This window comes from Pleurodeles waltl, chromosome 6, assembly GCF_031143425.1.
Source record: "Pleurodeles waltl isolate 20211129_DDA chromosome 6, aPleWal1.hap1.20221129, whole genome shotgun sequence".
NCBI classification, from domain to species: Eukaryota; Metazoa; Chordata; class Amphibia; order Caudata; family Salamandridae; genus Pleurodeles; species Pleurodeles waltl.
In genome coordinates, this window is record NC_090445.1 from 1574239412 (window position 1) to 1574267315 (window position 27904).

Here is a 27904-nt window from a genome sequence, read left to right on the forward strand (position 1 = left end):
CTCCTCGGTTAGTGGCACCCCAGTTGGTTGGTGGGCAACAGAAAGGGTGGGGGTCAGACAGCTTCATTTGGCTTCAGTGGCACTTCCAAGCATGCCCCATGGTGCTGGTGCAAAGAGGAGGCACCAGTAGTTAATAGTTGTGCTGCCTTTGGGCTTGAATCCTCATCTAAGGCGGTCATTTTGCCACTAACACTACAATTTTGTATGCCCACCAGGGCTGGTGCAGTGCTTAAAGCAATGCTGGGAGCTGAGGAGAGCAACAGGTGGTGCTCCACCAGCTCAATATCCTTTGAGATGACACCAACCATCCGCTTTAAGAAACCATCCAGTGTAGTTCCTGTTGCTGCAGAGGGGGCCACCATAGTCTTACACTTTCCCATGCCATACAGAAATCACCACTATAAGTAAAAAGAGAATAATTTTAGAATGACACTGTAGAGGAGCAGAAGAAAAAGGGGTGGCGCACCCTGCCATGGGAAGTCCAGGGTGCGCTTTGAGCTGGTTCAGCAGGGATGACTTTGCCCTCTTCTTGGTACGACGCAGTTCCTCCGTGCGCTGGGGATTGTGAAGGTGGTGGTCCCCTTCCAGGGGACTAAAGACACTCTGTGCCATTCTATTCCTCTTTGCTCCATTCCACTCTACACCACTCCACACCGATGCAATCTAACCTGTGCCGCTCCACTGTACTTTCCACCACTACGCCAATGCATAGAGTGGTGTACAGTAGAGTGCTGCAGAGTATAGGAGAGTACAGAGCAGTGGTAATCTACTGGTTCTGAGTAAAGTGGTGTAGAGCGCATTGGTGATCAGTCTGTAGTTGTTTCACTGATGCAGCTAATCAGGTCACTCCTCCACGTTCTGTCATTTTGTTGTGCACACTGATATCTGCTCCCTAGTTCAGTTAGAGCATTGCTGGCTGGTAAGATATAACCAAGATGAAAAAGCAAGTTATAAATTGGCCATAAAGGAGTACAGTCGAAAAATCAAGTTGGCACAAGCTTAATTCTTCACTGAGACTATCAGGAAAGCAGATAACTCAGCTCATGAAGTTTATAACATTGTAAAACAGGTTCTTCATTTGAATGCCTCCTGTGCTATGATTCCCACTTCCAAGGAACTCTGTGATAAGTTGGCTGCCTTTTTCCTAGAAAAGATTGAGAACATTCAGGGCTCATTCCTCATCTCAATGGAAGTGTTACCCTATGGGGGGATGACTATAAGCTTAATATCAAGTGTAGCCTTTCCAGTTTTGATCAGATTTCATTAGACAAGTCTTGGATGCCAGTCCTCTCATTTAGACCACTGGCCTTTGAATCTGTTAGCTCCGACTATTGATCTTATAATTTCTTCCCTCAACCATGTTAACTCTTCTCTTACTCTTGGATTGGTTCCTATTTACTGGAAACAGACAGTTGCTATTCCTTTATTGAAAAAACTAGCTGCAGTTCCAACCATACAGGAAAAATGTCCACCCCATTTCATTGCTTCTTGCAGCAGCAAAAGTCCTGGAAACATTGGTTAATCACCATGAACGCTTACTTAGAGAGAAATAATTTATTCCATCCCTTGGAATTGGGTTTCCGCTCCAAACATAGATAGTATAGAAACAGCTCTTCCGGAGATACCTGAGGAGAGCAAATTGTCTCTTGATCAAGGTCTGCAGGCCACCCTCATCTGTCAGATTTGTCAGTGGCTTTTGACACCATCTCCTATCAACTATTACTATCCAGATAAGCAATCTAGGGATTGGTGTGTCAGCCCTGAATTGGATCCAATCTTTTTTATCTAACAGAGAACAAGAAGTGTATCTGAAGCCGTTTTTCTCTGCGGCTAAAACACTGAAGTCTGGTGTCCCTCAGGGCTGTTCATTGAGACCTACATTATTTAATGTCTACGCAAGACCTCTATGGTAGTAAAGTAATTTCATATGACAGTGATGCTCAGTTTGTCCTCTCTTTGGGAAGAAAGGTCTTTATCAGCTGGTTCAGTTCAAGCAATGCCTGTTAGAAGTGGTCAGTTGGATGAGCAGGTATTGGCTAAAGTGCATCTCCTCCAAAACTGAGATCTTACTTTTTGGTGTCTCTTATACTTGGCCCAGTGACTGTTGGCCAGAAGAACTAGGACAGCCTCAACCACCCTCGGTGATGACAAGACATTTAAGAAGTTAACTTTGATAACACTCTCTCCTTTAACAATTAGCACCTCTACTGTTGCAGGGTAATGTTTTCCCACACTAATGGCATTAAGAAAAAATGGAACACATCCTCTTATATCTTCGATAAACCATAGTACATGCTGCCACAAACGCAAGATTAGATAACGCGAATGGTTTCTATCTGGGTCTTCTTAATCTGTTACAGATTGGTCAAAATGCGGCAGCAAGGTTGAACTTGGGGTTGCCCAAATGTCATTCAGTCCAGTCACATCTAAAAGGACTTCTCTGGCTAAATAAGCACATAATTTTTAAAGCACTAGTTATTGCATTTTAGGCCATTCACCAGATGGCCCCCCAGATATCTGTGCATCAGACTCAGACATTATTTGCCAAGCCTCACCTTGCGCTCACAACATGCTCTTTTTTCTAAAATATCCTAGTTTTCCTTTGAAAACGAGAGGAGATGGTTCCTTTATAGCATTAGCCTCCAAGGCCTGGAATGAGATCCCTTTAGTGCTTTCCCAACTTGAGAAGGAAAGCCTGTTTAGGTCACACCTCCTTGCTTTTTGACCAGGATTATACCTTCGGTCCTCGGGTCTGTTATTGTGTTCTCGCACCGGGATGCTGGTTTGCCTAAGTACGATTATTGGGGACATCTTGTTTGGGGTCAAGGGCAACAAGTTTTTATGTTTACTTTGTCCTTGGGACAAGTAGGCCTAACCCCCTGCAGCACAAACCCTTTGGCTGCCTGTTTACAGAGAGTTGAACTCTCTGCAGTTGAGGTAATGTGTTTCCAAAAGATAATGCTGTTCGAACTTGTATTTGTGGTTCATTATTTGAAAGCCTTCATTATTAGGGTGCGTGCTGTAAATAAATGTTTTAAGGTCACACTTCACTACTGACGTTGGTTCCAGTACAAAAAAAAAAAAAACGTGTACACACATGTTTGAAAAGTTTAGGCTAAGAGCCTAAGTATAATGCTCCCAGAATGCTCTCTGATTATATGCAAATGAAGTGTCATTTAGTAAAATGTGTTGATGCATGCTAGTATTTCCCAAAAATATTTCTAATGGAAAATCAGTGTAACCATTTTCAACACGATTATGGGAAGCATGAAAATAAACAAACACTGACAAAGCCAACTGATCTGACATATTTTTATAAGTCTTTTAGTTTCATCAATGCATGTCTTGTTTTGACATGGCTTTTGTAACACTTTATTGTTGTGGGAGCTACCAGGCCCTCAACATTGTAACAAACATTGGCAAAACCCCCCAAAAACGTTTTTGAACTCTTAAAGCACACGTTGCCACCAGCGGCATAACAAAGGCCCCGCAGCTGCCCTCCAGGGGGCCCCGTCAGCACAGCACCTGCCCTGAGTGAGTCTGGAGAGGGGGCTCCTCCATGTTCTTTGCAAAGGGGCACCCTCCACTTTTGTTACGTCACTGATTGCCACTGTAGTTCCTGACACTGAACAAAACTACTTTGTGTGGCAATATGCTCCTTGTGGAAGAGCAGAATGCGATCACTCACAGTAAAGTCAGCCGAAAGAGAGAGAAATAGAAGTTTAATAAAAACAAAATGTCTTTGTTAACACCAGACCTAATTAGGGACCAAGACCCACATGTAGGTAGCTTTTTGCATGTCGCAAACAGCGACTTTCGCTGTTTGCGACGTGCAAAAAGCACATTGCGATGCACAAACCCAGTTTTGCGATTCAGTAACCTGGTTACCGAATCACAAAACGGGTTTGCGACTCGCATTTAGTAAGGGGTGTTCCCTTCCTAATTGCAACTCGCAGTGCAATGTAGGATTGTTTTGTGACCGCGAACGCGGGCGCAAACCAATCGCAGTTTGCACCCATTTCAAATGGGTGCTAACACTTTCGCAAAAGGGAAGGGATCCCCATGGGACCCCTTTCTCATTGTGAATGTCACTGTAAACATTTTTTCAGAGCAGGCAGTGGTCCTGTGGACCACTGCCTGCTCTGAAAAAATGAAACGAAAACGTTTCATTTTTCGTTTTTGTTATGCATCTCGTTTTCCTTTAAGGAAAACGGGCTGCATTACAAAAAAAAAACCAAAAAACTGCTTTATTGAAAAGCAGTCACAGACATGGTGGTCTGCTGTCTCCAGCAGGCCACCATTCGTGAGGGGGTCGCAAATTGCGACCCACCTCATGAGTATTCATGATGTGGGCATTTGCGAAGCCCTTGCGAATCACAGATGGTGTCAAGGACACCATCCTACATTCGGATTTGCGACTCGCAATTTGCAGGTCACAAATCTGAACCTACCTACTTGTGGCCCCAAATTCTTAAAGAAAGTCACAAAAGTGCACCCATGGTATATGTCATACCCCTATAAAATATTTGTGAACTGTATTTTAGCGTGGGTAAATACGATGTGTAGATTTGCTCATGTGAAAATCTATTGAGCATTTGCAAGTTCATTTTCCCTCCAGCCACTTTCTTCCCAACCCTGGAAGAAGTTCTAATTCTGCCATTGTCAGGAGTAAATGTCCAACCTTTCTTATTATGGGAAAATATTAGAGAGAAGCTGGTAAAAATCTTTAAAACATGCAGGTTAGTAGGTTTGCAGACTCAAAGGCATTCCAGCCCTGGAACTATTGCTTACTGCTTCCTCCAGCCCCAGTATGCAGATCTGCAGAAAGGTGGCAAAATAAGGAAATTGCTACAGTAGGGATTGAAACTCCAAGTATTCAAGCCCTACTATGGTAGTAGCCCAGGCATAATCAGAGAGGCTATTAATTGCTGCCATAATTTGTCGCCACACTACATGGCACCAAAGGGACAAGTAGATCTTTTTACAGGACAAGTAGATTTGAGAAGCAACCTGTCCCCTGGACAAGTAGATATTTTAATAAATTCCACACCCCTGTATTCACAAGCATGATGTCCAATGTATTTAATTGCTATCCTTATTAAGCTTTTCAATTAGAGATGGTATTCAGAGCAGAACACTTGTGCCGGATTTCTCAGTTTTAGGCCCAAATGTGAGGTCTCTACAAAAGTTCTGGACTAACTGAGACTCCGAAAAGGAGTACATAGACTACCCCCTCAAGATCCCTTCTGAAAGAAGTCATTGGTGTTCATCCTTTGGCAACTACCATCTTCCTCGGTTTCCCTTCACTCATGACGCTCCACCTTGTTGTTCTACTAAAACAGAAGTGCAGATACGCAATTAAAGTGCATGGAATGGCCTGGAATGTGGGAAATAATAAATGAATTTTTGTGTGGGTTGCCTGGCTAATAAAACCACAGGGTATGCAATGTTCAGCAAAATCCTTCTGTGACTAGGCACATTGAAACATTTTTGCATAGTATACTAACAGAGAAGTACATAAAGCAGCACACTTTTATGCATTGTATGTGCTGTGTAAACATATGAAATGCAGAATTTAAATACTTATTTTCAAAAATCTATGCATTTTTTCTTTGAAATACATCTAAAAATATTCTCACTTGCATAAGTTGTAGGTGCTCTGTAATTTGAATTGTTATCTTTTTTTTAAATTATACTAGACTGAGGGCCATTGTTTAGGTGCCTTTAGAATTACTTCCATGCTATGTGTTTTTAGAGTGAGAAGGCAATCTCTTGCCTTAACATAGCTGCTTGTTTGAGATAAGCGAAATCCTTCATCAAAATCAGTATTACTGTACAGGTGAATTATTAACTTAGTTTGCTTCAGTAAATTTCAAGTGGCTTACTAGATTATAGTTCTTTTGCCTCAGTTTTAAGAATATAGTTACAGCTTGAGTAGTTTCTTGAGGCCCAACTGTGCCGACTATGCTGAGAAGTGAATATGAAATTGCCACTTCCTGAATTTCTAAATGCATGCTGACATGTTGATTTTAGCGTTTTTTTGTTTTGTTAATAACTTTGTCACAGTTTGATGAATCTTCATTAACTTTTCCAATAAAATATGACGCTCCGGTCAGCTGCTGTCTGGAAAGCTTAAGGGTGCTCAGTCAAGCAGGGGCCGAAAAAAGGGGGTGGGGGGCGTAGCACCAAAACCAGTGGACATAATTACACCATATTTTGAAGAAAGGTAGCTGTTGGTCCAGAAAGAGTCCTTACTGTTATTTAATGTAAACCCGTTCAATAGTAAATGAAATACAAATTTGTATATATAGGGATGCAAAGGATTTGCGATCCCTCCCGATCTCGTGCTGAGATCCGATTGGCTACCAACACTTCAACAAGGAAGTGTTGCAGGTCATGTTGGGACTCAGCTTTAACCGAGTTCCAGAAAAAAAGAATACAAAATACAAAAGGGGCTGCGGTACGAACACCCTGACCCTTCAGCTCTGGTGCTGGGGTCCCAAAGGGACCCACCCAGGGCTAAAAAGCATAAAAAATGTTTTTAACTGCAGCAGATCCGCCAAAAATAATAATAAAGAAAATGAAGAGCAGACTCCAGCGCTTCATCTTTATCTAGCCCCCCAGTGGGTCAAGTCCCGGAGGAACCGTTTATCCCCCCCCCCCCTGTAGCCCCGGGGACCACCACCTCCCTGGGGCGATGTGAGAAATATGTGTGGGGGCTGTGCAGCCCCTCCACGCCCCTGCGACCACCACCACCTCCCGGGGCTATATTTAAATTGTTTGTGTGGGGGGGGTGCGTATCCCTCCCCCCCACAGCCCTGGGACCACCACCTTCCGGGGCTATATAGAAAATAATGATATGGGGTCCATTTCGGACTACCAAGCCCCTGGGACCACCACTCTCCTTAGGCTATCTCCACATTGGAGGGGGCCATGTGGCCCCTCCCCTTGAGGAGCCCCTGATGGCCCTGGGGATCGCCACCCCCCGTTGCCGGCTCCTGCTATCTCCCAGGGTGCCCACCCCCAGGACATAGCTGTTTGCTGTCAAAGCTGCAGCCAAGTCACAGCAAACACTCTGCTTTTTGACAGGTCCTACTGCCAGAAAGCAGAGTTTTCATCTCTGTTCCCTGCACACAAATATGCGTGCAGGGAACAGAGATGAAAGCTTTTATCCAGAAAGCTTGGAACTGGTACTTAAAGCAGCTCCTTGGTTGCTGGAGCAGATGCCAGCTCACACAGGAGGTGGGAGCTGGCTGGAACCTCAGGGGAAGCCTTCCCCGCTGAACCAGATAGCCCGTAAAGAGCTACAAAAAAATAAAAAATCAGCAGGGATCGTAGGTGAGGCCTTGATGCTCTTCCTGCGAACCCAGTTAGCCTGTAAAGGGTAAGAAAAGCTAAATTAAACAAGCATTTGCAATGCAAGGGGTCTCACATTTGCTCGAGTTAGAGCTAATAGTGTTGTAAACTCCTAACCGGACTTTTCTTGCCACATAAACTAAAACTGAAAAGTAAAACAGTTTCACATAAGCGAGCCGACGGCCGCCATGAGCACAAAGCAGACACACAAAAGGAAACAGAAGTTTACTCGCCTTGAAACGTATCGGCAAAAGTGCAAATATCCATGTAACAGGGTCAATGTCAGGTAAAGCGCTGGACTGCTGCCCAGTGAGATCGCGCTGCCTACGAAATAAAGAGAAAAATTAGTCCAGAAACCATACCGAAAACATGGAGCCTCGTATGTTTTAGTAGTTCGCCAGTGCGTTCAAGGCGGGCTAAACACCGGAAAAGGCATGTTGTATGCATACCATTCACTAATGAAATCAAGCGAATTTTAAAGGGCAAACCCACAAAGAAACCAAACTGATGGGCGTGGTTAAAAGCCCACTGAGAGATTACACCAGGTAGAGAGCGCTTTGAGCGCTCGACCCGAAGAAAAAAAAGACATATAGTAGTGGTGAAGGTCACAGACTAAAATTAATTGCCCAAAGTAACTGTCCTTCACAAGTTTCTTCAGAGAAGTATAACTATAACTGCTGAATTTCTTTGGTTTTGTATGGTTTAAACATCAACCTAACTATATTGTCTCTGTAGCCTTTGGGTTTTTCAGTGAATTGCTATGACGTAGTAGCACGCATGTTGATATATCTGTCAGGTTGCGGCCAGCCAATCATGGCCTTGCTTTCCCCCTGGATTTGAGGAGAATTGGAGGAGCCATGAAGTGGCCAGAAAAAAAGAGCAATTTTTGCCCAACCCTCCCCATGTGTCCTATGGGGTCAGGATACGTGTATCCTAACCCCTTGTATGTTTTTACACTGTTTTTTTTCCTACCCCCGGGCAATGCGGGAAACAGAATGGTGGCCACAACTTTTCTGCCAGGTTGTGGCCAGCCAATCAGCGACTTGCTTTTCCTCCTAATTCGTGGAGGATCTGCGTCTGTATATATACAAATTTGGTTTTCATTTAATAACTAGAAAACTATGGAACTGATTTACACCAAATCACATCAAGCATTTTCAATGCAATAGGTCTTGCATTTGTTTGAGTTAGAGCTATTGGCATTGTAAATTCATAGCTGGACTTTTCTTGCCACATAAATTGGTCAACCCTGCCTCATAATTTCTTCTTTTCCTGCCATATAATTCCAGTGGCCCTAAAGCTCTTCCATTTACCTTCTTCCTGTATCTACAGCAAAAAATGAAAATGTTGCCATTTAGCATCTTAATTTAAATCTGCCATGCTAATTCCAATAGAATACAACTTTCACCACCCACCATCAGAGTTCCTGGCTGGCTTACACAATTCCACCCAAAAAGACACAAGACAGTCACAGAGGAGAAATAAACTAGAAGGGTCACCCAAACGTAGCAAGAGTGTTCAAACAGTCATAGTGCAAAACGGATGTTAAGTTGGCCTGAATTATGGTCATAATTGTAATAAGAACATATTATTAAAACAAATACAATTATCATTTGAACCTTTATCAGAAAGAAACTTTTGGCATTAAAATGTAATGCTCAAAACAGCCCCTAGAGGGCACCATAACAAAAATATCATTAGTAAGAAACATGGTCATGTAACCATTTTGTTAGTCCTTAGAGAGCATAACCCCATGAAAAAACAGTAGAAAGTTATGCAGTGTAACCACAAGTTCTTAGCCCCTAGACAGTGTTTTTAGAGCTAATGGGCCTACTGCAATGATATTACAAACAAGGCCTTTAAAACAAAACTTCTCCTTGCTATAAAATAAACATTATAGCCACGAGAATACTTAAAAGACATTGAATGGTGGAAGGGGCTATTATTTTGGAGTCCCCACTAATCTAGTGTGGGGGCCAAGAGATGATGTACACAGAAAGAGCACATTGTGGTCACTGTTTAGATGGTGGTCCCATTGTCCTAGGGCAACCACAGGCAAAATTGTTTTGTAAAAGTAATGCCCTGCAAAGCATTATGGGGCAAGTTTTCGTGCCACAAATATTTTAATAAGTTGAAATGACTGTAATGCTTAGAACAGCCCCTAGAGGACACCACAATTAAAATAGCATTTGTGAGAAACACAGTCATGTAACTATATAGTTAGCCCCTAGAGGGCATAACCACACAAAAAGAAAAATGCAATAAATAATGCAGAGTAACCATATATCTAGCCCCTAGAGGACATAGTGCACTACATATTTTCAGGAGTAGCAGGATTATAGCAATTATATTAGAAAAAAGGCCCTCAAAACCCAAGCTATTCCCAGCTAGAAAACAAAAGTTCCAGACATGAGAATGCTTAAAAAGATACAGAGTGGTGGGAGGGGTTATTACTTTGGGATCCCTAGTAACATAGTTTGGAGACCCAAAGATGACCCAGACAGAAAGAGGGTGTCATGCTGAACGTTTTGGTGGTGGTTCCATTGCCCTAGGACCACCATAGGTTGAGTTATGGGTGAAAATGTTGTGAAAAAGAATGCTTGCAAAGCATTAGGGGTCGAGTTTTTCCGAGTGCAGTGAAGATTGTAGTATTGGCTCTCCCGCTGTGCCGGGAGAGTCGGTTTCACTTTGAGAATTTCTGTTTTCTGTAAAGCATTTTCCAATTAATTTCAAGTGTTTTAAGGGGAGAGCCACAAGAAATGACTCTGATTTAGGTAACTGTGAACAATATGACCAGAGCTTCAGTACCGCCAATTGAGTTCATGCTGTTGTGCCTCTTCGCACTGTGAGTGGCATGGCAGCCATGCAGCATGAAGGGGAGAGACAAAACATTTTTTTCTCCCATGCTGAAGTATATCGGCTATCGTGCAATAATCCATGTAACAGGCACAGTCTGACAAAAACAGCCTCAAGGAGGGACAAATGTAAAGCAATTACCACTGGCATCAAGTGATTTTTAAAAGACAAGGCCACGTACAAGTGAAAGTGATGGGCAGGAGGTGGGCGTGGTTAAAAGCCCACAATACTTACAACAGGTCAAAGCGCTTGCGCGCTGGACCTATAAAGGACGCTTTCTGGACCAAAAGGCAGCATTCTGACAAATTTGGTGTAAATCCTTCCAGCGGTTTGGGCTCATAGTCATGTTCAAAATCCGTATGGAAATTAACATAGGGAAAACACGTTTTGGGACACCCCCTTTTTCTCAGCCCCCGCTTGACGGATCACCCCAAAACGTTCCAGAGTGCAGCTGAAGTGAATGTTGAATTGGTTTGGAAAATTTCGTGAAGATTCATCTACTGGCTCCAAAGATAAAGGCAAGTCAAAAACGTTTTTTCAGTGGAAACTAGGTCCTCATTATAACTACATACTGAGATATATATATATATATATAGGGGTTTAAAATTATTTTTCAGCCTTGACCATTGTTTGGTATTCTTGGGAGATGAATTACCTCTGTAATGAGATGGACTGAGGCATTAATTATAATAGTTGGAGTAATCAGTGTGAGGGTGTTGCTTGAACGGACAACGCCTAATAAAATAGTTTAAAAAATTTAAGGCCTTGAGTGAGAGGCGTGATTGAGTATGTTCACAAAGGTTAGAGGGAACAGGTGAGTGGCTAAGCAACACAGGTTTAATTCTCTTGCATTTCCCAATAGCCTGATATATTTTTGGAGCTTTAGACACATTTTCTTGACCTCCTGTTGTTTGTCTCGAGCTCTCCAAGAGTTGCTCATGTGAGAGGGTTAATGAGCTTTGATTGTTCAGCTAGGGTGGCGAGTCCTAAGTTACTGCTGTTGCTTCCTTATGATGACAACATAGTATGCCCTTTAATTGTATGACAGTCAACCTTACTCTTGGATGGCATGTTTAACAGACTTGCAGTCGGCATTTCTGTGTTTTGATGTTTAATCTTGTGGATTGACAATTGTAGGAGCAACTGAATCTGCTGACTATCGATGGCCATTCTGACCTTTGTATTTTCTTGCTTTACAGATGTCTGAAAAAAAGATTTTGATCCTTTTTGGAAGTCAGACCGGAACTGCAGAAGATGCTGCAGACAGAATTGGCAGAGAAGCCAGACGCAGACACTTCTGTTGTAGGGTGGAGGCTCTGGACAACTACAAAGTGGTGAGTGTACACATAGTTGAAATGTTTTGCTTTATCCGTCTATGAAATAATACATCAAACTTCAATGAGTGTATTAAAGTAGAATGGAGATATAAAAACTATTGCCTGCTGTGCACTGTTGTGGACTGGCCTGACCATCAATAAGCTATTTTATGCTTTTATATCTGTGAAAAGAATAAAGAAGATTTGAATACTTTTTTCTGAGAGGGAGGAATGCCACAGATAGCGAAACCAAGGTGGTCCACGATGGGTTACCCTTCTGTCTTCACCAGAAACTTTGAGTAATTATCTCCTGTATAGGCCCTCAAGCAAATGAGACTTGCCAAAAGAGAGTGTCACTTTTGCCAGGGGATTGCTGAAAAGGATGTGACATTTCTGCTTTGAAGTTTAAATCAGCACCATAGGTATTTTGAAGATTACATGTTCAAAATGGGTCATGAATAGTCCAACTCTTATAGTATATAGTGCTTAGGGGATAGAATTTCTCTATAACCTATTTTTGTGAATTTACCTGTAGCAGTTATAAGACTAAAGTGAGCTCTAAATAGGTTAATGATGGTCAGATTGGACTGATACAAAAAAAAAGCCTGGGCACTGAAAGAAAAGTGGCCCACAATCGCAAATTAGATTGCTTAAACCGTGACCCACATTTGCAAATTGGGGATGCCTTGGACTTGTATGCACACGCTGTGTATGTGTTTTGCAAGGTCAAGAAGACTGCATGTATTTATGCTTGCTGTGGGTAATGTTTCTCGTAGTATCCGGGAACTCAACAGTAAAAACTGGCCACCAGACCAAAAATCAGACCCACATATTGCCAAAAAACAGCCCACACACTGACTTGTCAGACCAGCGCTTCTGGTACTACCAGATTGACGTGTAAACCAGTAGATCTAAAGGAGAGCACACACCTTAGTGGGAAAGAGACTGATTTTGACCCACCCAGGCATCGTTATGGTTTTAAAAGGACTCTCACCCATCCAAGAAAACATACAAGCTCTCTTGGATTTTCAAGGTTGAACCCACCCAGATACCTCTCTGTATCTGGGCAAGGACTCAATGATGAAGCATGACATTGAAAAGAACCATGGTGGGTGAGAGTCCTTTTAAAAACCATAACAGATGCCTGGGTGGGTCAAAGTCAGTTTGTATTTCCCACTAAGGTGTATTCACTGTTTGTAATCTATTGACTAGAAACTTTTGGAAGCCAGGTTAGCCCAAGAGTGATTGTTTTATAGCTAGTCCGACCCTCAACACTGGTGGGACTGATGAATGCACCATTTTTATCTGATTAAAAACTGGGGATTAACATAACAATTTTGCACTTGCTTTCTTAGATCCCGTGTCAGTCCTTTGTGATGAAAGTAATAGGCTTATGGCTCCATTGTGTATCACTTACATCCACTGAAAATTAACAAAAGAGTGAGTTATTTGTTTGCCCCTGAGGATTACTTCAATTCAGTTCTTTCTTTTTTTTAAAAACATATATGTTTTTATTACTTTTCATACAATTATAATAGCACTGATTTGCCACAGGATATTTTGTTTTTTTTTGTAATTTACCTACGACCTTCTTTTACAAGCAAGAAAAAATATAACTGAACATTGGAGGAGTATGACAAGAGTTGTCATTATTGGTGGAACAGAAGCATTTGAATTGTGATGGAAAACAGATTCCCCATAGAAACAATCCCAAACTTTGGGAGCCATAAGATTAAGGGCCTAATTACGAGTTTGGCAATCTTGAGACCGTCAAACTCGCTGTGGCGGTCAGACTGCTGCACTCTTGGCGGTCCGACCGCCAGATTATGAGCTTGGTGGTTGGACTGCAAGGAGACCACCACCTCCGCTGGGATCTGTGCTTCCGACGGGTTGGCGGCGGTCATAGTTGTGGTCAGTCATGGCAGTGTCAAGTTCAACACCACCATGTGGAGATAAGATTTGTTATTGTGTGATTACCTGGGACAGCCGTCTCCATTTTATTCCCTTTTGTATTGATTTGTCACTAGTGTTTGAAGCATTGAGTTGGAATGAGGTCTTTAACCAACACTTTGGTGACTCCCTATTAATCTTTCCTGTGTGAACCATACTGCTACTGTGACCATTATCAGGAATTTGCTCCATAACTTGCAAGCTGGGTCATAGATCTATTCTATGTAACAATAAAGCAGCAAGTGCACTTTGTGTGCTCAGATTTTAAAGGGGATCTATCTTCATTGTTTCTCTTCACCAACACGTGAATCATGCCTTTGTAGGCCTGAACCACTTCCCTATTCACATTCTATTTCTTACTTTGTACGTTTAATACCTTTGAGTTGAGCCCAATATATTAGTCTATTCTTCCATGTTTTCACTGAGGGGATTTAGGGGGTCATTCTAACTCTGGCGGGCGGCGGAGGCTGCCCGCCAGAGTTCCCCCGACAGAACACCGCTCCGCGGTCTGAAGACCGCCGCAGTGATTCTGTGTTTTCCGCTGGGCTGGCTGGCGGGCGACCGCCAGAAGGCCGCCCGCCAGCCCAGCGGGAAACCCCTTCCCACGAGGAAGCCGGCTCCGAATGGAGCTGGCGGAGTGGGAAGGTGCGACGGGTGCAGTTGCACCTGTCGCGAATTTCAGTGTCTGCTGAGCAGACACTGAAATTCTTTGTGGGGCCCTCTTACGGGGGCCCCTGCAGTGCCCATGCCATTGGCATGGGCACTGCAGGGGCCCCCAGGGGCCCCACGACACCCCTCACCGCCATCCTGTTCCTGGCGGTCAAAACCGCCAGGAACAGGATGGCGGTGAGGGGGTTGGAATCCCCATGGCGGCGCAGCAAGCTGCGCCACCATGGCGGATTCCCATGGGCAGCGTAAAGTCGTCGGTACACCGCCGACTTTCCGTTTCTGGGCGCGGCTGTACCGCCGCGGTCAGAATGCCCGGTGGCACACCGCCAGCCTGTTGGCGGTGCTACCGCCGACCCCGGCGGTCAATGACCCCCTTAGTGCCCTTCCAATTTTTCGTAATTTTCCTTTTAACCAGTCCATACATATCCTGCCAAAATGACATTCGGTATGTGCACTTCCATAACATGACAGAAACAAGCTTCCCCCGCTCAACATCGAGATGCACTGGGGGAACACTCTCTAGTTGTACAAAAAATGTTCCAGATCTTCTGCTAAAGGAAATATTGGTCACTAGAACAAATTTAAATCAAAATTGACTAATTCTTTATATTGATCCAGACAATAAGTCATGATACCCCAGGAGGGTATTACATGTACTGTTTAAGTCTCTGTACCTTATGTTTGCTTCACTACCTTGAAAACATACATAGCACCCCCTCCATTTTGCTGTTAGTATTGAAGTCACTTTAAAGGATAGCAAGTACCTCAAGCTTGCTTTGGCATGTACACAGTATTTGGTGTCACCCTAGATTATGGGCCTCATTATGACCCTGGCGGTAGAGAACCGCCAGGGCCAACGGGGGCGGGAGCACCGCCGACAGGCCGGCGGTGCTCCCTTGGGCATTCTGACCGCGGCGCTTTGGCCGCGGTCAGAAAGGGAAAACCGGCGGTCTCCCGCCGGTTTTCCACTGCCCCTAAGAATCCTCCAAGGCGGCGCAGCTCGCTGCGCCGCCGAGGGGATTCTGACAATCCTTACCGCCATCCTGTTCCTGGCGGCTCGCCCGCCAGGAACAGGATGGCGGTAAGGATTGTCGTGGGGCCCCTGGGGGCCCCTGCAGTGCCCATGCCAATGGCATGGGCACTGCAGGGGCCCCCGTAAGAGGGCCCCGCTAGTATTTCACTGTCTGCGTAGCAGACAGTGAAATACGCGACGGGTGCAGTAGCACCCGTCGCACCTTCCCACTCCGCCGGCTCGATTACGAGCCGGCATCCTCGTGGGAAGGCAGTTTTTCCCTGGGCTGGCGGGCGGTCTTTTGGAGACCGCCCGCCAGCCCAGGGAAAAACTCATAATACCCTCCGCGGTCTTCTGACCGCGGAGCGGTATTATGGAGGGCGGCATCCTGGCGGGCTGCCTCCGCCGCCCGCCTGGGTCGTAATGAGGCCCTATGTCTTTTATTCATGTTTCTATCCAGCGCCCTTTCATCCCTCATAAATATGCTACAGCTCAGTTTATCACGTGATTGGTACATAAATAATGGCATCCTCCAGTTTTAAACATTTGTATTCTTCTGTTTCTCCAATGCTAAAGATTTACTTCCACTGCCTTTTCTCCATTCTCAATTTATTTAATTATCCGGACAAGGAGATGCAAGTATGATTTTCAGATAATGCAATGTAGTCTAACCACTTGATTTCTGTACAGGTCATTCTCAGTTCATAATACAGTTTTGACATCCTTTATTTTTGTGTGTTGTTAGTTACCATATGTATAACAATCACGCTGCCACTATTATCGCATCAGAGTGTATTTTGGTAGTCCGATATTGCATTTCTAAATGTTTCTATCTGGGACCGGAATCTGATTTGGTTCTATAAAGATATATACGATCAGTTTGGTGAAGTTATTAATTTAAAGGTGGGTGATACCAGAGGACCTGTCAGAACCCCATTCAGAGATCCATAGGGCATGCAGGGATTACTGGACCCAACCGTGCAGTTTGAGGTATTTTACTCCTGATGTCCCAGGGCCTGACCTACTATGGATTTTGAGCAACTGGACCAAGTACCCCATTAGCACCTGGGTAGGTAGATCCAGGGGGTGAATACAGGCTTACAACAACAGATACAGCCAGGAGCAGCAATAAATTATTGTCCGGCTAAAGACTCACTTTTACAGAAAGCAAAGTATTTTATTTTACCTCTATTAACACAGAGAAGACATTAACACATAACTTTCAGAGTCCCCATGAGGTCAGAGCTCTAGTGTTTGCTAGGCAGTTCCCCTTGTCCTACTCCTTCCTTGTTCGAGAGATAGTCGGTATTCCCCATTCACTATAGGCAACACCCAGGGTAAACTAGGCTATTATTCTTGAGTCTCAAGATTCCACTCCGACTCTGTCTTAAAGTCAAAAGTGCTTCAGCGCCGAAGTTTATCTAGCAAACAAGGTCCCCGGGGACTACTGTCCCCAATCGAGTCTTACCCTGCTTGCTGGATGAGAGCCACAAGAGTTCCTAAGTATGCCCTTTCCGCAGGTGCTGGAACAGCAGCGGCTAGTTCAGGAGGGTTTACTGCTCGCGTTCCAGGTGGGCTGCATTAATGGATTCTCGAGACCATCATATGCGGTCGTGCCGCCTCAGAGACCAGAGGCTCTCTGTGGCTCCTTCTAGCTGGGTAAGTCGTTTGGTCTGTCTCACAGTGGTGGTAGCGTGAAGGTCCTGACGCTGATCCTCTTTCATAGTGCAGGTCTGTTGCTGGTCTCCACAGCAGCTTTTCTCCTCTGGTGACTATCTCGATTAGGTGACAAGTCTTGGTTGGTCCCGGTAATCCCCTCTGGCATAGGGGGTTACTGTCTCTCTATTGCACAGGTCTCCAAACCGATCTGCACAGCAGATTCTTTCATAGCGGCTCCTCCTGCAATACAGGGTTTCTGACTCCCCACGACAGAAGGGCTACGGCCCATTCAGCATGGTAAACGCTCCATGGCTGCCCCTCCTGGCCTACAGGGTCACTGGTCCCTCACAGGGTGATGATCTGTTTGGCTCAGTGTTTATCAAGGCTCTATTCAGGATGCCATTTCTCTGGCATACAAAGGTCGCTAATTGTTTCCTACACATGAGCAACAACCCTATTTGGTGCATCAGCCGTCGCCTCACACCTCGCTAAGAGACTACTTGACAGGATTCTTCACAGGACCGCGCTCCCACTAGCACGCTCCTCTTCCTTACAGGGCACACTGGTCTTGGCAAGCAGACAGGGGCTGGTGCATTTGGGAAGGTGTCTTGGATTCCCTGAGTGATGTTACCACATTCAGCTGAGAGTTTAGCAGGCCTTGGCCCCTACTTCTGGTCACAGGCAGAAGTCTTGCAGAGCTTCCTGAACACCCTGCCTAGCTGCTTGACATTTGACAATTTGTGGGGTCTGTGAAGTTTATGTTGGGGGTCTTCTTCCTTTTGAATTGCCCACTTCCCTGCCCTCTCTTCCTCCAGAAAGCAGACTGTCACAGCAAGAGCAACCCCAAAGCTGATAGCTCCACATCAGAGGGCATGTGATTGGCTAGAGTCAACACCTGGATGTCAGTCAGAGTGATATGTGTATCAAAAGGTTTGCCCTGGCCCTAGCCCTACTCTTTTTGATTCTCTTATCGTCCTCATCTCCTTCTTGAGTTGTGCCTAGGCCCTCTTCCTTCTGACCTTTCTCTGAATCAAACAGCACCCTTTGAGGTGTACTAGGGAGTCTGGCGCTGCTTTCTCCAGTGTTTCCTACCCAGCTTACAGGAATGCAGCAATACACAAATGTTCACCATGCAGCCCTGGGTCTCCCAAAATGGAACCCAGAGTTAGCCATGTACCATTCACAGGCACACATGCCTAAAACATAAATGCACTGCAGTATATCCTTCATGTAGTGTATCCCTCACAGGGACACCAATACCCAATGCATGTATATAACATATATGCGCTGCACAACAGTATAACCTTAATGTATTGTACCACTCTAATGCACACATGCACCCAGCACATGCATATACCATACTCTCACTTCACAGCACTACATCCTTCATGTATCGTACCACTCACAGAGACACATAAGCACCCAGCATATACATACAACTTACTCTCACCGCACAGTACTGCATTAGCCCTGTATTGTACCATTCAGAGGCACACATACATCCAGCACATGCGTACCACACATGCACTGCACAGCACAACAAATTGATATAGGCCAAGGATGAGTTACGAACACATCTGCAGAACTTTCAGTGAGTGAGCCCGTAGGCCTCATTGTAGTGACCTAGGTAAAAAGGACCTGTTCATGACTACTGATCACTACGTGGTATGCTACCACCACCACACTCATGCTGCTTAACTTCATGTAAGGGCAGTAGCCTTTCACCCCTATGAGTGTAGCACTTTGGGCACAGCTCCAGGACCCACAAAACTCAGTCTGTGAGACCGTCCTATGTCATGGCGCACACTCATGAGGCAGCATTAGGGATCCAGACATCAGTACAGTTGGGACACTCAGGGCAGGGGTGCACGTCCATTGCAATGTGGAGGACATTTCTGTCCGAACAGGACCGTAACAAACTGCATACATATTTTTGTATGACGACCTATTAACCGGCAAACGTATATGTATTTTTGGGTACTGGTGATAGCAGAGCTTGTTCAATGCTTTAATAGCCAGTTAATTGCTTGTTTGTGCTTTGAGGTGCGTGAGTTTGGAGATCTGCGTGGTGTGTTTTGTGTTTCAGCCAGCAGTGCTGTTGTGTGCTCTGGATTGTCAGCTACATAGCATATCTATGCTTTGTTGTGGGTGTGTGTGCGAAACATTGAGGTTATGCTTGTGGTATGCCCCACCCACAGTGTATTTACAAGGACCTTAAGAGCCAAATCTCTGTCAAGGAGCAAGAATTCTATGGAAGTCTCTGGTTAGTCGCAATCTAGTACACAGGAGAATCTTCTATGGGGAAACTCACTGTTTATCTCAGATTGAGGCTAATTTCTGTTGCCTAAACGTCTTATAATGTTGTAGGAAATTTGAGAAAACAACAGGGGGCCTTATTTAGAGTCTCATCAACAGGATGTTTCATCACAAATGCAGCAAATTTTCTGTCCAGTATTACAAGTGCCATGGGCTATAATACACTTATTTTATGGTTTATGAAATATTTGCCACATTTGTTCTGGAGTATCCTGTGAGCCAAACTCTAACTAAGGGCCTCAGTATGCTAAAGGAAGATGTGCCTCATTAAGGGAACACAAGAAAAACTAATGTTCTGCAAACCACAAACAAGAAAAAATAATCTCTTTGTATCTCTGGGTTGACCACTTATTAAATGATTTCAGCACATCAAACAAACAAGGGCGAAATACAGCTCAGTAGTTATAGCGCTAATGTCACATGAATAGACCTATTGCTTGCCTTTATCCAAAGGAAAGATTAAACCAATTTTACTTTGTTAAGGTTAATATCTTCCCTGCACAGCGATATTTTCCGCACATAATTGACAACCAAATGTTGAATTTGCAAGTGTGATGCATTTTTTCAAAGATTCAGGACTTCCCTTACTTAGAAAATCCTGCGCCGGTTTATGATGGTATTATCCACTGAGATATTAAGTTCTTTGTAACATCCAAAAGAATAGGAAACAAGCATTTGCAATGCAATGGGTCTTGCGTTTGCTCGAATTAGAGCTATTGGTGTTGTAAATTCCTAACTGAAAAGTAAAACAGTTGACATAAGCGAGTCAATTCAAAGCGCCACTCCGACATGAGCATGAGCGCGAAGGTGACACAGGAAAAGAAAAATGAAAAGTAAAACAGTTGACATAAGCAAGCCGATTCAAAGCGCCACGGCCGCCATGAGCGTGCACGAAGGAGACACACAAAAGGTAAAAGAAGTTAGCTCTCAGTTAAACATATTGGCAAATGTGCAATTATCCTTGTAACAGGGTCAGTCCCCAAGGCTGTAACAAAACCGCCCCAAGGAAGGACAAACATAAGGCATTTACCAATGATAACAAAGGATTTTTGAAAGGCAAGCCCACCAACGAGTGAAAGTAATGGGTGTGAGGTGGACGTCGTTAAAAGCCCACATAGATACCGACACATCGGAAAAGCAACGCTAGCGTGCTGCTATGCTCGATCTAACTAGCTTTATGCTCCACTGCCTGTGTCTTTGGGTCATATCCTTATTCCTCTATTTACTAGAATTGGTCAAGGTGAAAATCCATAATCCGTACTTAACATTCAGTTAGTGCTGCAGAGTTGGAAGTGGTTTTATACTTCCTATTGCTAAACTGTTTCTATTCATTGCTTGTGTTAATATTTTTTAAGATCAACTTTGTATCTACTTGATGGGTGATTTATTATTGCTTGTTGGTGGTTCAAAATGAGCAATGGCAAACCGACGTCTACTTGGTATGAGCTACCCAGGGGAGTATTTGCCCACCCATTATTTAGCTGTTTACCTGTATTTTTACATTTTTAAAGTGCCCACTCAAGCTGTGGGCGTCAGGGCAATTATCTGCTGACTCTGTGTAATAGAGAATTCCCCACCCCCCTCTCGAGGCCATTGGCAGAATTAGCAGTTCAAAGAAAGCAGATCACACTAATTTGCTCCATGGCTTTGTCAAATGTCTACTGTATACCAAAAAAAGTCACAAAATAGGTTTCCTCTCATACGATTTATATATTTTATTGTGATAGAAAGACGATTAATCCTTAAATCCTAGCTCTTTTTTCCATCTGAAAACTTGCTTAGTATTTAGCCATAAACTTGGGAGTGTCAAGGAACGATGCAGTTTCAATAGCAGATGTTTAGATAAAATATTACCAACACAATCTGAGAGTGAAATTATCTGATAATATGAAGGAAAATGGTAAGAATATTTACACTTTGCTAGGGCTCTGGAATTCAATTTGTTGCAAGGAATGCAAGAACCTGAGGAAGAAATTAACTGGAACCTTATATCGTCTAACTGAGTTCCCTTTACTTTTCAACAAGAATTCTAGCCAGATATTTTGGTTGGCTAATGGATCTATTTGGCACTCTAGCTTGCTGGGATCTGGTGTCCTCACTCCTTCTGGGACATGACTCTCGAAAACCTCTACCAATGTTATCCATTTATCTGCAATACATGACTTTTTTGTTACCCGCCTTGCAAATACTTGCTGTTCTAACCTCCTTCTGGTATCCTTTTTTGTTTCCATTTCTAATCTAGAAGAAAAACAGCCCTCTTTGCAAGCTCCCTCCCCTAATCAAAGTGTCTGCTTCAGTGAATTTCTTTTCTTCTCCCAAACTCTATTAACTCATGACAATGAGCTATAATCCCATTGCATGTTTGCAGGACTGTCTTCCAAAATCCACCCAAAATGAAGAAAGATATTGCTAATAAGGACAGGCTAAATGACCTTGAGAGCAAAGGACTTGCATTTGAGGGCCATACGAATATTTGCAAACCCCTTCTGTTTTTTCACTCCAGTCTGGGGGGGTTTCAATGGCTTGGTACCAGAGAAGTCAGTGCCTTTAGGAAGCGTTTGCTTATTTCTTCTTCCTGAAACCTACAGAATGGTGATGATGAACTTTGCAAACCTTTTCTTTACATTTATAGTTTGATGTTTATTTGCATGTTCTCCATGCTCTCTAGGGGTAATTAACTTCCCTTTGCTATTCAGTTTTATTCTGGCTATTTGGAATTTGAATAAAGCAAAAACATAACTCTATAGAAGGCATCATGCTGGGGAACAAAATACAACTTATATTAATTAGTTTATCCATTATAGGTTTCCTGTGCACACATCATTGCTTTATAACGCTCTTGTATGAAATAAAGGTAGTAACTACTTTATGCATATACAGGCTCTACTAGTATATCTTAAAAAGGTATCTGCTCACGTTATTTTACTTCTGAAACTGATATGACTTTGCTGAAACTAGGTTGCATCTATGAGTATATAATGTGTTTATATCTTGCCATCTCATTTTGTTTATAATATATTTATATTTCGTGCTTATGAAAACATAACACATTAACGTATTTCATCACACCCTATTCCCCTGTCATATTGTGTTTATATATTGCAACACTACTGTGCCTTTTCTTTTATAGTCCTGGCCCATTGATATACCTCTGTAAATAAATGTTGTTCTGACTAAACCACAGATAACACATTGAAGATCCTCTACTTTCTGATCAGTTGTTGGAAGTGGACGAGGGGTAGCCATCAATCTTCTAAGTGGGAGAGCATTGGGTTTGGTTGTCACCGCTTTCTCAGGATATTAGCATTCTTCTTGTTATTCACTGGTTCCTGCTATTTTTGAATAATTTTTTCCAGGAATTTTTCCATTGTATACGACTTGTAGCACTTGTTTCAGTGATGAAATAATTGATCCTCTTCACCCATCAGTTTCAATCTTTTGTGAACTTTGTCTTGCTGTATTTCTACAGCATTTCGAACTCTCTTGTGTCCAGCCGCAGTTGATGTTAGCTTTTCTTCAGGATTAGTTTGACATATGACACATTTTTCTTTGTTGAAGGAGTCCTCAATTTTTGTAGTTACCAACACTCTGTCGGGAGGTAAAGGTTCTTCAGCTGCCACCTGCTTCGCTCATGTTTATGAATTTGAATCAACGTAAACCCTGAAACAAAAACAATATTAAAATAAATTACCAATATGATGGATATTATGGCTAAACACATAATTATAGAGCTGCCATTTTGGAAACTGGTGAAAGGGTTGCTCTGAGGGGATATTTTCTGTCTCTATAAGACTGCTTGACCCTCAAAATGTATGTTGTGACACTAAAATGAAGTCGCATGGTTCCTGAGATATTACATCATCATTAACGATGTTGTCCAGAACAAAATCGGTCCGGATCAGCAATGTATACCCAATCTAAATTACTTCTCTAATGATCTAAAAACACAAATCAAAAATGAAAATCTCTCAGGAACACTTTTTTATGGGGGCGTATCAAGGGGCCTGGATTATTACATTCAAAAGTTCTGTAGGGTCAAGTTTGTGCTTCATAAAACAATTTTCAATAAAGTAAAATTTTACAGAACTTCAGATTCTGTATTTCCTGTTGAGCTGTGAGCCATCTGCATATTCTAGCCATAATGTGTGAGCTATTTCAACTGTCAGACACCGTTTAGAGATATAATAACTTGAAAAGAATAGAAGCAAAGTTCTGGAGATGCATGGTTAACAATGAAGAATATGTTAAATAGCTTGGAATTCTTTCAAAGATTCCCGAATAATAACTTTCAAAGGACCAGGGTGTGAATCTGGCATCTATTCTGCATATGTCCGCCTCCTGTGAAGTTTCCATACACATTGCATCACAGTTTTGTACTAATCAGCGCCTTGAGACCCTATAGGTGATTAGCTGCGCTTTACAAATCCATGATTGATTTATTGATTAGTGAATTTCTGTCTCGAGCTTATCTCCTTATGATTGATTGCTAATTTTATATCTGTCTGTGAATGTTTGGAAGACCATATTTGTAACTAAAATTGTAACTAAAATAATTGTTTTGCAGTCAGTCTCTGGGCTGTCTTCTAGTTCTTGCTTATGTGAAATTTCTGATGAAGGTGTTTTTTTTTTCTTCTTGTTCCCTGAAGGCAAACTTGATAAACGAACCACTTGTGGTCTTTGTTTGTGCAACTACGGGCCAGGGTGACCCTCCAGATAACATGAAGGTAGGTCTGTACGTGCCTTCTGTAAATGTGTTTAAACCTGCCGTCTGAGACCCTTAACAGCCTTTTTGCTGGAATTTGCATTTTCATACACCTTACCTGTTTAAAAAATATGTCACCAAGTACCAGTTTTCTGTCACAAACTGGCGCTGTAGCTAAATTTTTGCCTGAGGTGCAACAGATTTAGAAAGTTTCTGAATCCTCATTTGTCAGGATATAGTCTACATCTCCTTTGTCATAACGTGCAGTAATGAAATACATTTCCCACAGTCTTCACCACAACATGCAAGTCCAGAATTAAGCCATAAACAAAGTCCATCACTGCAAATATCTAGCCACCAAGAATGTCCATCTTTTAGCAATAATGATTCCATTCAAAGCTCAGACAGCTGTCTTAATATTAAAGTAATGTAAATGTGAACATAACTTTGTCGCCAAGAATTGTTGTTGAGGGATGTTTAAATATCAAAGACATATTTTTCCCTTTAAAAACATTCTTATGCTGTTTTGGAACAGATTATTCTGCAAACACAGCGAAGGCCTAGAATTAACCCAACTATTGTGAATGCCCATTCTGCTTCCGCATCGCCTTCAATACTTTCTACATAACCTACAAATCTGTACACAGTGCCACTGCACTGACATGGTTTCCAATATCAAGACCTTCTCCTGGCAGCTCTTGTCGCACAACAGCTGCAGCACAAGATTCGCGATTAGGAATTGCAGGATGGGGAAGAAAAGATGCCTGACCTCCTCATTCTCCAAAGATGTTGAATTAAACATTACCTTGCCTCTTTGTAACCTACAAATTCCCATGATTTCCTATGGCTCTAGCATGTCACAGGCACTGCTACTCTTGCTTCCACAGCCATCCTCCTCTTTCCCTCCCCAAACCCTCTGTCCTCTCCTCCTTCATCAACTGTCCTTTTGACTCTTCCTGTAAGTATTCCTCTTCTTTTAAAGCGTCTCCTTACTTTGTTGCTATGATCATTCAATCTTAAAAAACACATGCATGCGTATGGCCCCATGTGTTACTTTGGGGTCATTGCTTCGAGACTAATATTGTATGATTAATAAACCACTGTGTGTGTGTGCGCAGAAGCCCTTAACCTTTCATTGTTCCTTCAAAAACCTTAAACTATTTTTGTCAGGAATTCCTAGGGTAATAATGTATTATTATGTGCTTAAATTAATTTACACAGGTTATCCCCTCTTCAGTGCCTATGCTGAGAATTCGTGTGCAGTTAAGTGTCATATATTTGGAAACTGCAAACAGAAGTTTTCCCATACGTAAACATTTTGAACTTCACAGAAAATCCCAGTCCCAGCTCCACCCTACCATTTCTACGACTGTTGGAAAGGCTAGACCATTTAGGTTTCTTACTGACATCCAGAAAAAGTTACTGGAAAATGTTGTTAGTCGTTTGTTTTTATTTGTAGTTTTGAGGTCCTCGGCTTGCTACAAAGTCATATAAATTGCAAGATGTCCTCTATACCTGCTCCTCTGGAATATACTATTACTCCTGGAGAGTAACCTCTTTCTCAACTGAACCAGAGTAAAAGGGCTTCAAAACATCCCCTTTGTGATTTCCATCACTAATGCCTCCCAGATTTGTCCTCTCAAAACTGAACCCCTGCTGGTATCCCTGTGTTCCTTAGAGTTGCATAGGTTAGCCTTGTCGATAAGGTTCACTCAGCTACTTACGTTTTGGTGATTTGGCCTAGTTATTTGTAAAGCAGTTCATCTATCCTCATTGGAGGCATAATGTATTACCCTAAGTAGGATAGTACTGCCTGGGAGGGCCTTAAACCTTGGTCAAGAAACAGGGCTCTATAATTGAATTGTGCCATTCCAAAGCATCTGTGCTTGTTTTATGATTTTGAATGTGCTACGTGATGCATTTTTCTGGCATAATCTGCATTGTTAAGCAAAAAGTAGCTCTACCGGGTGCAAGTCAGTAAGATCACTTGTCATGGAGTTGCATGTAGCCCAAAACAACTTGTTACCTTCACTTAATGATTGCCGTATTCGGGCACTAGAAACATGATAATTTAATCCACAGGATGAGATTAGCTCTAATTACATATTGACTACCACAGTAGGGTAAGACATAAACACTGAAATGTGTTTAAATAGAAGCAGTTCTTTTCAACGAAAAATGAACATGTTGTTACACTTGATGGCTCATTCGTGTCGTCTTCACAGTGGTCAAATTGACATTTATTTCAAGAGGAAGCTCCGAATTTAGAAGGATCGCAAGCATTTACTTGATCAAAACTCCTTAATTATGCAGAAGTTTTGAATCCACTGCTCCTGCCTTGCCAATTGTGAAACTATAAAGCTGAAATGAGAGCTCTACAAATACCTCTGATCCTGATGAGTGGCTGGGTTGACAGAAATAAAGCAATTTTTGAAAAATAGAAGCATACGTGTAGCAGAGTTTCAAGGACAACAATATCGACCTGCCAAATATCATCACCAAGATAGCCACTACCAGAGAAAAGGGCACACGCTGCCTGGCAGCACTTGTCTGCTGCCAGTCTGTCGTAAAAATAACTGATAATAATAAAAACACATTTGAAAAAGATCGGGAGCAGGGTAGGAATTTGACCTAGAAGGGTCTGAGGAGAACCAAAGAATTACAAAACAAGCATTGGCAAAGCAGATAGGTCTCTCCGTTAAGCCTCACTGTCTTTGCCAGTAGTTTTTGTCAATGCTATTCAGCATCGGCTAAAACAAAAACATAAACAAAGAATGCAGTGATGTGCATACGTGCATTATTATGCTATTGATGTCCATCGTGTTCAAATATAAGTGCATGTGCATTCATATGACATGCCACTGCTTTCACTTTATTCTTTTTTCATTTTTCATTTAGCAATTCAAGATGGTCGACTCCATTTGGAGCAGTGAATAAAGGAAAAATAATTGATATGCATGCAAAAGGTTGTTTTATAAAAGGAGAGGCCCGGCAGGAAATGGCAACTTCCGAGCTCTCCTAAAAGCTTAAAAAAAGTATTTTTGTAGAGGACTTTGTGGGATGAGTGGGGGTTTAAATGAGGGTCGGATGAGTGAGAAGTTGACACAGGTGAAAATGAAGGAGCATTAATGGGGGAGTAAATATAAATATAATAATAAAATACATCCTGTGGATTCTATCCCATGCAGTTATGCCATATGCAGAATTAGCACATGCAGTTTTACTGACAAGGAAAGGAAACACATGATTTTATATTATTCAGAAAAATTGCACGGTAAGGTAAAACGTCATGCAGTAATTTTGTATCTGCTAAAATGTACTTATTACAAGCTATACGGTCTACTGTGAACAAACAAAAATACCCTGGACAGTATTGTGTACGAAAAAGCAGGTGGTGAACAACTACTTTTATACAATGTGTCATCCATCTCGGCCTTGTGTGAAAACACTGGTGCGGCCGGAAACAATTCTATGTCAGGTCCGGAGGCTCCGATTATGCCTCTCTTTCTTCACTTTTAATTATTTCAGCAGCCAATCAGAAGTTCAAACCACAAAAAAACTACAAATCCCATGAAGTAACATACAATGTGACAACCATAGAGAATACACCCTATATAATGCACACCACAAAGTATCAACTCCTCTTTCTTTGCTGCTTCGCAGCCAGTTAAGTACTACATTGTTCCTTTGCAATTGTTGATTATTGTTTGATTGTATTTCATGTTTATAACTTACACATTTATGTTGATGCGCGCGTCGTGCATGCCTTATCCGATAATCTTTCTGGTAGCGCGTAACCTTGTGGTTTCAGTTTCAGTCACTCTCTCGGAGAAGTGAGCATTCTATTACTGGTGTGTTGTAGGCATTATTTTCTTGCGCTGTTGCCGTGCTGCCTTTTTCTATTTCCTGCTGCGCAATCTCCGCTCTTTCCGTGTATTCCTTAGGAGCGTTTTCTTTCCTCCCTAGCGCGGTCCTTGTGTCGCGTCTTGGTGGAGTGGGAGCAGGAGAGGGAGGATGCGATGCTAGGCAGCGCAGTCCGCTTTCAATTTCTATATTTAGTTCAGGGGC

General features: G+C 42.7%; 1 protein-coding gene and 1 long non-coding RNA gene across 2 annotated transcripts in view; one reads left to right on the forward strand and one right to left on the reverse strand.

Moving 5' to 3' along the window:
- Positions 1 to 27904, forward strand: part of NDOR1 (NADPH dependent diflavin oxidoreductase 1) — a 201756-nt gene that overhangs the window by 18285 nt on the left and 155567 nt on the right. Inside the window, exons 2-3 of the mRNA XM_069241328.1 lie at positions 11412 to 11546; positions 23781 to 23858. Of these exons, the coding sequence (XP_069097429.1) occupies positions 11412 to 11546; positions 23781 to 23858 (213 nt within the window). The remainder of the gene's footprint in view (positions 1 to 11411; positions 11547 to 23780; positions 23859 to 27904) is intronic.
- Positions 20835 to 27840, reverse strand: LOC138301155 (uncharacterized). Its single transcript, XR_011205063.1, has 2 exons — positions 27572 to 27840; positions 20835 to 22794 (listed from the first exon to the last, which is right to left on the reverse strand). It is a non-coding gene; the product is annotated as an uncharacterized lncRNA (long non-coding RNA).